The sequence below is a fragment of the Pyrgilauda ruficollis genome, unplaced genomic scaffold (assembly GCF_017590135.1).
Source record: "Pyrgilauda ruficollis isolate IOZ18807 unplaced genomic scaffold, ASM1759013v1 scaffold134, whole genome shotgun sequence".
NCBI lineage: Eukaryota > Metazoa > Chordata > Aves > Passeriformes > Passeridae > Pyrgilauda > Pyrgilauda ruficollis.
The window spans coordinates 942,150-957,254 of NW_024511877.1; the positions used below are offsets into that span (position 1 = coordinate 942,150).

Consider the following 15,105-nt stretch of genomic DNA (forward strand, 5'->3'; position numbering starts at 1 on the left):
AAGCCAGTGGCTCCAGTCACAGCTTTTTTTACCTCCTTGGAAACTCCAGGAGACACTGGGTCCATCTGTGCACCGCTGCACTGCTGAGCTTACACGCTGGGGGAAGAGAAGTGGGGCCAGACCCTCAGCATCAAGAGCTCTGATTCCCTGGCTGGGCCACGCTCCTTTTCCCTGTGCACCTCCCTGGGCACGGAGCACTGCTCTCCCTCTCTGCCCTGCCAGCTGTAATTGAGATTGAACTGTTTGCTTCCAGCTGGTGGCAGCTCTGTGCTGGGAACTTCCATCATTCCTGACACCGGTGTCGCAGGTGCCAACTGCAAAAGCTGGCATCCAGCACCCTCCTGCTTCCACGGGGTGCCAAGGCTGTGCCATTACTTGCTCAAGGACACGGATTCCCAGCGATGCCAGCCATCATCCCCAGCCACCTGGGGATGCTCCACTGTGCATTCCTCGGGGCAAAGAATTCCCTACCTGGTACCAGGAGTACGCGCGGTCGGACGGGTCGATGAGGATGGTGATGATCTTGGCCTTGGGGATGAGGGAAGCAGCTCTCCTGGGAGCTTCCTCAGAGTGGAAATAGTTGGCACTTTTCTCAAACAGGAGGTCGGTGCTGGCGTTGGAAGGGGTGGGGAAGAATTCCATGTACCTTGGAGGGGAAGAGACTCGTGAGAATGAGCAGCAGCACAACAGGGTCATGGCCCCGCGCTTCCCATTTCATGGTGGGTGAGAAGGTGAATTTTCAGACGTAATTCTCAAGAAGCAAAATTGAATTTTTCAGCTCAGCCCAGACTGGAGTAATGGGAATGCATCTTGGCTGTTAGGTGGTGCTGGTAATAGCTAAAGCCCTCATGAAGTCTGGTAATTAGGTTTTTGCTGTGATGGATGGGATTTTTGCTAATAACTTCAGTGTCAAAGGGATATCTTTCACCAGTTTGGAGTGAGTTCAGTTTTAGCTGCAGAAAAAAATGGGAAAAGCTTCAAAATGTCAACATTTAATGTCAACATTTAAATGTCAAACTGTTTAATTTTAACATTGTTGAAGCACTTCATTTTGGAGCTGACATATCTTTGCCTTTGGACGCTTTCAGAATGCAAGATTTGAATTTTGGCTTTGAATGGTCTTTTCCATTTAAAATTGATTGGATGGATCCTCATGAAGAGATAAATGGAACCTTACTTCATGAAAAGCCACTTTGGAAGGAACAGAGTGTAAGTCAGTGCAGCTACAGCTATGACAAGACAGAGATGTTATTCAGCATGAAGACAGAACTCATGACAGGACTGCCTCTTGCATTCATTTGTGTGAAAACTCAGAAAATTCCTACTGTAATGTCTAAACAAAATTAGGGGCTTGATTAAATGTCCCATCACTACCAATTAGATTCTCTTTCCATCTGATAATTCCCAGCATAACGAATTCATCCAGTAATTAAGGAAATGTCACACCCACTCCTGGAATTGCTCCACTGTGATTTTCCATGGATTAAGAATGAACACCTCATTTTTGTCATTCTTCTTACCAGTCAATTCCCTTGTGGTAGTTGTTGCCGTTGAAGAATTGAACTTCCTCAAATGTTTTTGGACTGGGGAGATTGCTGATAATGGAAGGATGCATCAGAAGGAATAAATAAAGGGCTGTCGTTCCTATGACAACACAAAGAGATGCCATTAGGAAATATTAAAAAATTTAAAAAGCACCTTTGACTTTGTAGAAACTTTTAAAAAGCTCCCCTTGTGCTCCTTACCTGTTTTCTGGGGTCCTATCACCAGGAATTTGGGCAGGTGGTCGCAAGTTTTGTCTCTGGACCAAATATCCCTGTGTCTCTTATCGTCACACGGGTTCTGAAGGACAAAAGGTGGTTGTGGCCAGCACGTGGGGCATCCCAAACCTTTGCAGGGTCTCAGTGTTAAGCACTAATGTCAGAGCCCTACACCAAGCAGCAAAATCCCACAGTGCGCGTACAACGGTTTTGAGTGAGTGAGGACAAGGTTCAGTCATTAGCAGAAAAGGAAAAGAAGGGGGAAAAAAAAAGATTGGAACATTGATTTAATCATGTTTCCATTTGAGGTTCAAATGGAAGCCCCTGAATAGCTTGGAGGCATTACTTTCTAAGCTGTCAGGATGGTTTCGGATGCATGGGGCTTAGTGCCAATTTTAATTTACGTGAGAATGCAAAAGGAAAGGACAAAATAGAAATGTGGGATATTATTCATCTCCTTATCTTTCTACTACCTATGAATGCAAAATAAAAACCTGTGAACAAAAGGCCCCGCAGAAAAGGTTGGGACTGGCTGCTCTTCAAAGCAGTTATCACACAGATGCTGCTTTTGCATAGGTAACAGAGGATACACTTTGCTGGTGAATCAAATTAACAAAATGTGATGGAGAAAATCATCAACTGAACGGATTGCTGCAGCCCAGTGGAAATATTATAGATTTATACTTCCTTTGTGGCTCGGCCAAAAATAATAGGGGAAGTTTTCTGCCAGTGTAAGCCCTAAGTAACTGCGCAGGTTTCCTTGGTGCCCCCCTGGATTTTAGCCACAAGCTCAGTGTGGCCCATGGTATTCCAGTGAAGAGAAGAGGCAGGTGCGTGTAACCATTCAATTACAGCATTGAGCTCAAAAAAGGCTTTTTAGAGGAAAAGATGCTCGTTCCAACGAGCACGTTGCAGCTGGAGGAGGAAGAGGAGGTGACTTTACCTGCCAGAGGGGGTCTGTCTGCTCGGGGAAGAGCTGGAAGTACTTCTGAGCCAGCTGCACGGGGGGCAGCGTCTGCAGCCTCAGGTTTGTGCAGCTCTTGACAAAGCTGGCAAGGTTGGCAAAGGTGTAGAGGCCCAGGCGGTCGTTCCCGTAGTTGGACAGGTGGGTCATGAAGATGCTGATCTGGGGGCAAGAGGAGCCTCTCAGGCATGGCACACCAAAAATCCACTTTGCTGTCTCCCCCCGGTGCTGGCTGCTTTGCCTAGAGTAGCCTGGCTGTGAGTAGGGGAATAAATGCTGACACAGAAACGCTCCCAGGCTTTGTGAAGGATGGTATCTCAGCTAAGTATCTTTGTCTTTATTTTCTCCTTAAAGCTGATATAACTTCTGTCTTTTTATCTGCCTTTACGTAGCCACTGCCTTGTAGATCTCAAGATTTATTTCAGAGGGATAAAGAGAGTTTACAAGAACAATGTGACAAATGTATTTCCCAGCATTTTCTTTCCACGAGGTGATTAAACTCAGTTTTGTGGCTGCTTTACCTGTAGATTGTCATTATTTACTTATATGAAGATGGCACCAAGCTGAATGTTGTCACTTGGCTGTTTTAGTCAGTGCAGTGGCCTGAGCCAGGATGGACTGACAGTGAAACAGGATTACAGCTGCAGGCAGATTTGGGGGACTGAAGCACCTCATTCTGAAGAAATTATCTATCAACAGTGAGGACACCTGGTTCCCAGAGATAATTGTGTCCAGGTGAGCCTGGCTTCAGATGATTACAAATGGGGAGAAGATTACAAAGTTGTGCAAGACTGCAGGGGAGAGGTTGTTGCAGAGTACTCGTACCTTCCTTCTTTGAAGGCTGCTACAGGAGTCACTTTCAGGTCAGTGAATTTTGAGTTTTTAAATTCAAAATGAATTGATTTGATGTGCTGCAGGGCTGCTGGATGTGGTTTGGGTTGAAGCCTTGCCCAACCCAGGCTTGGGGGACAGTGTTTAGGCAGCATTCCTTTGGAGCCTGGGGTGTGGGTCAGCTATGCTGGAGATATGCTCTAAAATACCTCTGTGTGTGGTTCAGGAAGGTTTTCAGCAGTGATCCACCTGCAGAGAAAGCTTTCCCTCCTGCAGGCTCCTGCCCTGTTGTCCCAGGCTTGTCCCTAGCACAAGAAGCCACCAGCTTCCCACTCTTACTCTCCTGCTGTGCCAAGGTGTTGCTTCTTTAACCACAGCCCCCAGTGCTCGAAAACGTGTCCATTAGTTTAATTAGTGTTAAATTATTAACAGGGCTTTTAGCCCTCCTCCAAGGGGGAGACAGATGGAGCTTAGGAGAACGTGTCCCTCGTGGCCCTTGTGCAGTGGGCTTGCATTCTGCACACTTTATGCCACAAAAGGTAATTTATTCTTCCCTTTTGTTCTGCTCTGGGCCTCGGCTAAGCAAGATTGGAAGCTGTACAAGTTGTTTTTTTTTTTTTTTCTGTGGATTGATTTGGTGGAGTCTAGTGCCTGTGTGTTTTATGACCCTGAGTATTTGACATAAACAGAGTAAGTCTTAAAATTACCCTGAACTTGGTGCGTGTCTCTGTGTACTACCCCAGAAACTATAAGGAGGGTAATAAATCATGCTCTCCTCACAAAATAAACCCCAGCCAACACAAACAAATCCTTGCTAGTTCAACTCCTGCAAATGTGAAAAGTTCTTCCTGCAAACTGTTTTAAAGTGATGAAAAGGAAAACACTTGTAGGAGATGCTGCTGGAGAATATCACCTTGTTTCTGGAGCATTTGTTTGAGTGCTAAAGGGTCTGCCAATGACATTTAATGTTATTGCACCAAATGAAGTATGCAAGTAAATCTGTGTGCTCTTTGTGCTTTGTTTACACTTGAAAATGGATGAGATTGTTTTTAATGTTAAAATGTACTTGTAGGAGATGAGTATTAGCTTATTTGAGGAGTTTCATTATGCTGCAAACCAATTTAAAAGAGCCTGTTAATCACTCTTCATGGAGTCAGAAGATCTTGGACATCTCTTTTGACTTCTTTTGCTCTGTTGGTCTTTTTGGAAGTGAAAAAGCCCCAGATATGATGCATTATTCACTGAGTAAAATGGGATTTAATTCTTTGCCATCTACCTCCAGATCACTGGGGATAAAAGTGATGGATTTTAACTGTTCATGTTTAGAGCATGGCTGATATCAGATTGTTTGCACACTAATGGCAGGACCATCACACCATTTCACTGTCTGGTTTTTGTTTCTAGGGCTATTTCACATCACTTAGATGTAGAATTTGGATACAGAGTGTTTTCTCTGTATGGAATGTTTGTACGCAGGCTTGTGTGTTATAGAAAATGAAACCTACAGTAGTTAGTAGAGAGAAAAAAAGGGCTTTTAAAAAAAGTTATTTGAATATAAACCAGTGCCTTGAAACTGCATTCTGTACTCGGAGTTTGTGTGCTTGCTGTGGGTGCACAGCCCTATTGATGCAGAATAAAGAGCTTTTTTTCCTTCTCTAACTGCCAAACTTAGCACAGCTTTAGCTAAAAGCACTTGTTTTTGGACAAAGATTAGCCACCTGCCTCTGGAGGGCACAGTTCAAGTGCAACACCATCTCAAGGATGGCAGTCCCGTGTTGGGAATAAAATATTGGCTGATTGCTTTCTGTTGATATCTGAAACTCTCCCTATCCATCGATCAAGCACTTGCAATGAAATAAATCCATTAGCAAACAGCTTTAAATGCATTCCCCCTCATCCTCTCAGCCATTCCACAATTAAACAGGATCAATGCTCCCTTCTAGGTCCTTTCCTCCTGCTGCTTGGCCCATTGCTGAAAAGCCCAGGAGCCAGAGCTGGGTGTCGTGTGGGAATTCCGCTGCTCTGGGAGGAAAGGCACGTTCACTGTCTTTAGCAGCTTTTTAAATAAGATTTGCCAGAAGGGAGCAATTGATGCAAGGGGTGTAGCTCGGCCTTGTGCACAGCAGAGCCGTGGTGTTCTTGCTGTGGAGGTGCATTTTTTGCTCTGTTCCTGTCCCACCCAGACGATTTCTGCTTTTCCATCGCGCCCACAAGCAGCAGGGGCTCCGAAGGCGACGTGGAGGGCAGCCCCCTGGATTTCTGGCTGTGTCAGTGGGATGGCAGGGCAGAGGAAGGCAGAGCTGCTGGGTTCTCATGTGCTCATCCCTGGGGCACAGCCTTTCGGTCTGGGGAGGCTGATCCCTGTCCCAGCACAGCCTCCCGCTGTGGATTACAGCCCGGTCCCTCCCGGGCCAGAGCGGGATAATGCATCCCCTGGTACAGCTGCTTGGGGGCTAGGGGGAAGCTGGGAGGGAGATTTTTGTGTTGACAAAGCACTAATTTTAATAATGACAAATGGCTGCTCTGGAATTCAGCGCTATTCATATTCATGACCCTTCTGCTGCTGAAGCTAAATCATTTATATGCCTGAAAATCGCACCTTTTTTTTTTTTTTTTTTATTTTTGCTCTCTTTCCACTCTGCGCATCTGTTTACACTTTAATGCTCTTGACAGCATAATCAAATATTTTCCAAATATAACGTCTCTAAAGAAAGCAACAAATTCAGTGTTTGGACAGAAACATTTTTGTCTTTGAAGGGGAAACAAAACCATTGAATGGCATTTTATTTCCTGTGCCCATGTTCATTACTGTGTCTGCTTTCCACCCTGAGTGCTCCCAGGATGGGAGTGGAAGCTGCTGTCCATCAGTGGTGGGAAGTGGCCGTGGGACAGCTGTACAAATGCTGTAGAGCCTCTATGTTGTTTTAAAATTCCCTATTGGAAGAGCAAAATTGGTTCTCATTTACCCAGGAATGCTTTCTGCTTTTCCATTGTTTAGTTGGCAGGATTAAATGAATTCCTTAGTATTGACAGAACAATCCTGTGCCTTGTTCCTTTCCTTCTGAGAATACAGTTGCTAGGTTTGGTATTTTATTTTTTTTTTCTGTTATCTCTCCAAGTTTTCCTTCTAAAGTAAATGCTAAATCGTGAGCACAATCCACCACAGCCACTGCTCCCCTGGTCATACACGTTTGTGACACCACAAGGTGTGTGGGGTCCCAGATGAAGAAAACTGGTTGGGAGGTTCTAATCCATTAGTTATATATATTAGGTAAATGTATATATCTATTTTTTTCAAAGCCTGCAAGTAGAAAAAATTGTGGTTTTTTTTTTCCTCTCAGCACATGCGTTGAGAGGCTGTGAAAAAAAAAACTTGCTGCTTCTGATGAATTTGTGCAATTGGTGCGTAGCTGCGTGAGGGTGGAAGATCTGAATGGATTTTTTATGGCTGTTCATCTGTCACACTTGTGTAAGTCATCAGCAGCACAGCTAATTGTGGCCAGAGCTGAATGAATTCTGCCCGAATGCGCTGCTGCCACTCACATCTGTGGGCCCCAGGAAGCCTTTGCAGAAATCTACAGCAATTCAATTCTCTTGTTATTTCCATTTTCTAGTGAAATTCATGATACAGGAATTTGTTTTCTTGCCATCTGTTTTTTCTCACTGAAAAGACTTCCTTAGACTATAAACTCTCTCTTAAAGAAAGAAAGAAATCTACTCAGTTCAGACTTGAGAACAAACCCAAGTTGAAATTAAGGAAATGAAGCAGATTGCAGTGGTTTGGGGTACTGTTGGTTTAGGTCAAGCTGAACACGAAGCAGAGCTGTGGAGGACAAGGGACATGCAGGCAAAAAGAAGCCCAAATGATGGTGAGTTTGGATAAGTGCCCATAAATGACAGTTTCTCTGCCATTTCTCCTTAGAGATGTGGTAAATTGAGATGTGCTTCAGCCCATCATCCCAAGCACAGTGAGAATTAGGTCTTTTACCCTTGACATGATGCTCTGTCATCTCCAGGTGGAGGAAGGAAAGGCAGACCTGGCATTCCCTATGGAACTGGGGATGCCCAGGACCCTGCCCAGCACACCAAGTTACAGAACAAGTGTAAATCTGTTTATTCTAAGCATTCCTATAGACACTAAGAATTTTCACCAGGATATTTTGTTCTGAAATGCAAAGAAATGCCTGGAAAGTTGCTATAGGTTGGGGATGCAGGAAATTTATCATTTGTTTTTATAACAGTTCTACTGTCACGTTGCTATCTTAGCACTTTTCTGACTGCTCTGGGTTATAGAGTGTTCATAAATGATGATTAATTAATCCAGTTTGGTGGTCTACTCTGAGCGAACCAACCTCAGAGTTAATTTAATTCTCCACTCTTGGTTTCAGAGAAAAAAAAAAAAAAGGCAGCATTTTCAGTTCACTGGAGGATATAATATTCTCAAATCAGCCACTTTCCAATTAATTTTGAATGGCCAACACAGCCAGGAAGTTTAGTTCTTGGCCATTTACTTCTATTAAGGATTCATTTTCAATAATCAGAGTTCTGAGTCAGCTGGTTTTCTCCTGGAAGCCTTGCTCCTGACACCTGAATAAATGATTGCATGGTGTGTGCATGAAGGTAGCAGGTTCTGTCCCTCTTTCCCCATACCCCCTTGCTGACAGGCAGTTGTTTACTGCTATTTCTGCCATCACCCAGCTTGCTGGGAAGGAATTCTGGTAAAATATCAAAACATGTGGAGTGGAGCAGCAGCTTTCATAAAGCAGGAAAATGTCAGAAAGAAGGAAAGGAGATGTGCTATCCTTGAAATGTTTTCCTCATGCTCTGGGTTTCAAGCTAATTAGTTTCTAGATATGCTGCTGAAGGCTTGAGTTTCCATGGGATAATATTTCCCTGTAGTAACTCTGTGCAGCCATGTGGGATGAGGGGGAAAAAGAATGATTTACCAAGGGGGGGAAAAGATTCAGGAACACGAGTAAGGTCAGGGTTGATTTGTGTGTTTATGACCATTAAGTTAAATTCTGCTGTAACTTGTTAACAAAACTCCCTTTTAATTTGGTGGAATGAACCTTTCCCTCTCTTCAGGTTGGAGAGGGATGTGTCTGTCCCTGTGGGCTGCACCCTGAAAACTGCAGCTCCACAAATATTGACAATTTTTATTGGGAGGTTTCCTGCCTGCTTTTTCCTGTCCCCAGAATGTGCTGAGATGCTCAAACTGTGCTGTGAATTACTTTTGGGTTGCAGCACGCTTCCTACAATGCCCAAGGTTATTTTTTATTCTTTCTATAACTATGCTCAGAGAAACAAAGCAAATAAAAAGAAAAACATTACCAACGCTCAAGATGTTCCATAATAACATTCCCAAATCTCTTGTGGAAGGTATAAATTAACCCCTCTCTGCATTTACTTTTAATATGGCAGAGCAATAACGTGCGATTCTCCTCTGTCTCTGTGAGGAGAGAGAGAGCAGGGAACAAGAACAAAATCTGCCAAGTGTGGCACATGCGGGACGTGGAGAATGCAGATCTAACAGGCTGGAAATGAGCAAGAGCCCTTTAGTCACGGTGAGAGTTTAAAAATGGAAATGCCTTTAAGTGGCCCTCAGAATTAAAAGCGTCCCATGCCACTTCCCAGGGAGTTGGAATAATAATGTACATTATTATGGGCTGCCTGTAGCTTCTGCTGAGGGGAGTTCAAAGTTACATTTCAATCACAGGTCTGATTTCGCTCTCGACAACCAAATTCCTGCAAAGAAAAGCTAATCTTCCTGAAATTCATCTGCCACGTTTCACCTCTGGTTAAAGCTTCTTAGGGCTGTTTGATTGAAGTGGGAAGAGAAGCCTGAAGAAGTGTTTAACTTCTCCCTTTTTCTGCTGCTTTTCCATTTTTAACCTGATCTGTCAGTTGCAAATACGCGATACTTTGGTGGCTTTCTGGGCCAAATGCCGAGCGGGGTGTGCCTGACTCTAGATCCTGTGTGGTGAGGCAGGTGTAAATCTAGAGTAGGCAGGGTTATAGATGTATAAAAATAGGCAGAAAAAAAGACTTGTGCCCATTTTTATGGTGGAACTACGGAAAGGAGTCAGTGGGAGAAAGAGTAAAAACACCCTGTGAGAGGAAGGGGAAAGGAAGAGTCAGCCCAGGTGAATTCCTGTGTAACAAGGAGAGAAAGGAAGAGTAGGAAGGGTGCTGCAGGCGAGAGGTGCCAGGATTTTGGGTTATCCAAAAGCTTTTCAAGGTGAACAGGTAAAGGGAAAATGTGCATCACATTGGCAAATAAATCCAATTCACTGACTGCTCAACCAGTACCGTGGGTGCTGCTGCTTCTCCTCAAAGCCCCATGCACTCATTCTTGCTGTAGTGCTCGACTGAGGTGCCTTTGTGCTGTCACTTGCTGGCTTAATAAAAATCTCTCTGGTTTTAAGAGGTGGTTTTTTTTAGGAGAAATGACTCTCTCGCTGTTGTTTGTAGAGGCAATAATATTTAGGGCTGTATTTATTAGCTTATCTTGGCTGTTAAATGTTTATGGCTGTTGTTTATGGCCTGTGGAGCAGGGGAGGAAAGGAAAGGAGCCATGAAAGAGATAGTGGGAGACCTTGTGGATGCTCAAGAGGTGATAAATAGAACAGTTTGTAAAAGCATTAAACGTGTCAGGCTCTTCCCCAGAGACTGAGTGAAGGGCAGGGTCAGAGAACCCACTCAGTTTTGAGCCTGACATTTGGATGTGGAAAATCTCCCTGAAAACTTCAACTCCAATGGAGTTCTCTAACTTTTCTTATGAGAAACTTTTTTCTTTTTTTCCTGCTGTTAAAAGCATTTCGGTTCTGGGGACTTAGTTACAAATGGGTTGCTTTTAATTCTGAATTTCCCTGGGTTACATTTGGAAGCAAAGCAAGGAATTTGCTCTCTTCATCCCATTTGCTCTCTCCACCTCCTGCTCTGTGTTTGGTCATGATAGCAGATGATGGGGGCTTGGGAAAATAGCACAGCTTCCACACAAAACTCCCTTTCCAAAAAAAAAAAAAAAAGCAGGCACCTTAAAGCAGGCTGGTTTTACTGCTGGTTACCTTGTGTTTCTCTATGGAATGTGGCAAAACCAGAATTGCCTGGAGAGTTGATGGGAAGAGGTTTAAAAGGAAACCAATGTGGCACAGCACTGGTGAAATAAACAGTGAGGAAGGGAGATGTTAAGAACATGTTCCGTGAGAAGAAAAAGTTATTCTAAAGCACAATTAAGCTAAGCAAATAATGAGAGGTAGAATTTTAAAAAGGCTGAAAATAACTGAAATGTTGAACTCCTTTGAAATGCCATAAGCTTTTTTTCATCTTATATAACCCAATGAAGCAAATGTTAAAAAGACATATCAAAGCACTGCAAAAAGTTGTAAAGAATTGGGAAGGTTTAGGAAGAAAGAAAAAATTATGTGATGCTGTTCAACATGGTTTTAAACAGAAAATAAATTTTTACGTGTTTCAGGCTGACTTTGCTTCTGCTGCTGGAGCTGTGGAATGCTGCACACCTGCAGAAAGCCTAAATATTTTTTCACAATGCTGATCAGAACCAGAGGATTTTCTACCATATTTACATAGCTGGGTAGTGTTAAATTCCTGTTGAGGACATGGCGATTTTCTTGTCTGATGCTCTTTGGTATTGCACTCCTGTCTTTGAAGATACATCATGAGTAGCAATGTATTTTTTGAGTATTAATGTGTTTTCTTGCCTTAAGATCTAACTACACTTAATAGAGATACTTATGCTATCACAAGAATCATAGTGTTGGGACAAGTTTTATTTTGCTATCAAAATTAGATTGGGCACAAAACCGGTTTTGTAAAGCTTTTTTACATTTTGGTTGGTTGTAGTTTTAGATGTAATTTTTTCCTCTTCCCTTCTTTCCTTGCTGCTCTCTTTTCACTGCTGCTGTGCAAGTGCTGATGCTACAGCTTTTGGGAGGCCTGTCCTAATTAAGATTTAGTGACTAACTGGGTTTTGATGTTTGTCAAACCACACAGTAAATAACATCAAAGATGATTGTAACTCAACCCTGATTGAACATCCAGCTTTGGTCTGGCAAGGGAGATAAGAAACTTTAAACTGAAATTTTTCTTACTTGTATCAAATAGTAAAGCAGAAGTCCAAGAAGATAATATTTCATTTTCTGCCCCAAACTGTATTTGTATTTCTTATTTATACATACATCTGAAGCTCCTTGTTATTTCTCTTAGCCTCCAAATGAAGGAAACCCTGCAGAGGGGGGCTGGATTGATACCTTTGAAAGAGTTTGGCTGTTTGTGTTTATTTCAAGCCCAGCCTGTTTGCTGAGCCTTCCCTACTGACTGTAATGAGCTTTGCTTTGAAGTGTTCATGCAAAGAGTAAGTAGCCCAAACTGCAGATTTGAGCAGCCTTAGCTGGGTTCTGGAAAGGTCTGCCTGGGATTCTTGCAAGCCTCATTAAAACTCCAAGGAAGTTGGTTTGATTTCTGTCTGTCTTGGTGGAATTTATCCCTCCTCTGCCTACTACTAAATCATCACTGCCAGACATGACTCATCTTTAGGACTCATAAATTAGAAAGTGAGAATATCTCTCTGAGTATTCAGCAGAAGCCATTTAAAAAAAAAAATCCATCAGAAGATCCCCATGACAATCTCTCTGCAAACTTTATTCCAATGCAGTGTCCCTTGGGCACTTTCTAATTTAACCATCTGGTGGTATTGCTTCATGGAAGTACAAACATTTTTGGTATTTGAGCTTAATAGGTATTTGTAATACATTTGCTGAAATTGCTAACCACGCCCTGAGGAAGGGACAGAGTTTCTATAAACCTCTTGAAAAACTGTTTAATCAAACGTTGATCGTTGCAGTTTTTTCAAATCCCACCCCCAATATCTAGGGCACTCTCAGGGTATTGGGGCACTGGTTGGCTGAGGAATTTGGGCTGTTCTAAGCATTGCTCGTGGGGTAAGGAGCTCTACACGCTCTGCTGCAGGCTGCTGCACTGCCCAGACCTGAGGAAATCTTCACATTATGAGAAATGCACAGGTATTCATGCAAGCATGATACAGCTCAGTGTGAATTCCGAGCTATGCTTCAGGAAAGCATGGGAAGAAAAGCCAGCTTGAGGAGACTGCAAGTAATGGGGAGACAGGATCAAGAAGAGGGATGTGTTTTATTCTCAAATGAGGTGTCATGTGTATGGTATAGAAAAATTCCTGATAGAAATGTTCCATTTCTTTAAGAACACTGAACCTGACTCGGACACCAACTCACCCAGCCAACTGTTCACTCACCAGCATCTGACTGTATAACACCAAAAATCTATATTTAGGTGTTTAAATAAAAGTGACCTGGATTTGAGAGTCAACTCCACCTGAAGTTTCTTTAGCTCTGCAGAGGAGTCAATGAGTACTGCAGTTTAAACTCACTGAAAATGAGGCCACCTGGCAAGACAAGGGACATTCATCTTGTGCCTAGTGCAGCTTGTTTGGGTGGAATGGGAAGGAGAGAGGACAATGTCAAGAAAAAATAATTGCTCTGTTGGGGGGTTTTGGCTCTTTCCCTTGCTCCTTGCACCTCTAGGCTCCTGTCTTAAATGGTACCAGGCGGTTTTTTAGCAGCTCAAAACCTGTTTTTAGGAGCTGGTGATGGAGAAATGATATCAGGCCTGAGCCCTGGGGTTTCCATTGAGCTGTGTGAGGAGTGCCTGAGGAGCCAAGTTCATGGAAAAAAGAAAAAAAATTAACAAGATCAGTTTTTTTGCCCTCACAGGTCAGTTTCAGCTTCAGACATGTCTCTTAGGGGGACCTGGCTTCAGGCTGGGAAACAATAAGGTGCTGGAATTAATGTATTCCCCAGGAAATTGTTGCACGTGTGGTTGTAGCTGGAAATTGGCAGAAGACATTTTCCTCCTTTCTTCTTAAACTGATTGATACCTCTGAGCAAGTGGTCCTGGTTCTTATTTCCCAACCTGATCTCCTTCCCTCCCTCCTCCCTGTTAGCACACCCAAACAACAGCAAAAGAAGGTACCTACGGGGTTCAGGAGAATGGTGAGGAACAGTTCACCTCCTCGGATACTTTTGTCCAGCTCCTGAGGACCACCAGGATATTCCTTGTAAAAAATAGTGTGAGTGAAAAGGCCACAGGTCTGTCGAGGGAGCACCTGGGAACAGAGGAACAGCAGCTTACACAGGTATTGCAGTGCCATAATCAGCCTGGGGAAGGTCTTTTGTTTCCCTTAATTCAATTCAGTATTTTGTAATTTTTTACTCAGTTAAAACAACAACCGAAACCTGCATTTATAGAGCATTTGGGTACATGTGTAAAAACACTGCTGATTTTGAGTCTGTTCCAGCAGTAATTTGGCTCTGCAGGAATTTGCTTTTGAGACACTCCCTCTGCCTTGTTTAGGGGATGACAAGTTGGACTTGGTATGCACAGGCAATATTCAGAGCAGTGTTTGGGACTTGAAAGCATCCCCTGGAATATTTGTCAGCTGACTTTAGCACACCCAGCCTAGAGGTTTGCAGCTGGCTGGTAGGACAGGCCAAAGGGCTTGCTAAGTTTTCCTGTCCTCTGTGCACTTCTAAGTGCCTGGGAAGAGCCTTCTCTCCCCTGGCAAAGTGCACAGGGTGTAAGAGGTAGGCAGGTGTCCCAGTCCTGCCTCTGGGAATTTCAGGAGCAGAGCTGCAACTTCAGCCCTGCAGAAGTGCTGGAGGAGATTACTGCCACCTGTTCACCTTCCCAGGTGATGGATTTCTAATCCTTTCATGCATAAAGATGAAGCAGAGCTGGGAACAGAGGTCTTGGGCAGTTTAATGATTTCACAGAGTGCAGCCATGACTCGGCTGGTAGTCGATGGGGCCAGGAGCACATTTAGTTTCTGAGGAATACTTCTGCAGTTGCCTGAGTCTGTGTGACTTGTTTTTTTCCCTTCTTTTAAATGCACTCTTTGGGCATCCTTACAGCTGCTGGATCGCAGGGAATTTTTAAGGATGCTGGCAGAGGTGAGGCCTGCAGTGAGAGCAGCCCCTCTGGGGTCCCTGCAGTAGTATTGCTATGAACATGGAAATGCAGTGTACCATGATGCCATTGTGGATGAAGCCCCGTCTGTACCGTGCAGGCTTCAGGTGCGGGTACTCCTCTGTGCTGGTCACACGGATGTGCCACACCTTCTTCCAGGCCTCGTAGAGCTGCACGTGCACCGGGTACACGCCGGAGTGGTGCGGGGCCACCGCGTAGCCCATGCCCGTGGGGATGCCGTGCTCCTGCAGGCCACCACAGGGATGGACAAGTTAGGGACACACAGAAAACCCTCCCATGTCGTTCATCAAGGCTGCACACGCTGGCACTGGAGAAGCTGCTGTCCCTAGACAGAGCTGTACCTAGTGCAGCACGAGGTGGAAATGAGGGCAGGTGGAGGGAACTGGAATTACAGTTGGGGGACTGCAGTGGGGAGTAATCCTCCTGGATCATGTTCCACTGCTGTTGCAGGGAATAGATTTGCCTTTTGTTCTGTTATGTATTTGGATATGCATCCTACCTGTCTGGTTC

General features: G+C 44.0%; 1 protein-coding gene across 1 annotated transcript in view; it reads right to left on the reverse strand.

Annotated features, from left to right (window-relative positions):
• Nucleotides 1–15,105, reverse strand: part of NDST4 (N-deacetylase and N-sulfotransferase 4) — a 50,856-nt gene that overhangs the window by 4,918 nt on the left and 30,833 nt on the right. The window contains exons 4-9 of the mRNA XM_041459335.1: nucleotides 14,634–14,819; nucleotides 13,586–13,714; nucleotides 2,704–2,886; nucleotides 1,746–1,842; nucleotides 1,521–1,644; nucleotides 472–646 (exon numbers count right to left, since the gene is read on the reverse strand). Coding sequence (XP_041315269.1) covers nucleotides 472–646; nucleotides 1,521–1,644; nucleotides 1,746–1,842; nucleotides 2,704–2,886; nucleotides 13,586–13,714; nucleotides 14,634–14,819 — 894 coding nt within the window. The remainder of the gene's footprint in view (nucleotides 1–471; nucleotides 647–1,520; nucleotides 1,645–1,745; nucleotides 1,843–2,703; nucleotides 2,887–13,585; nucleotides 13,715–14,633; nucleotides 14,820–15,105) is intronic.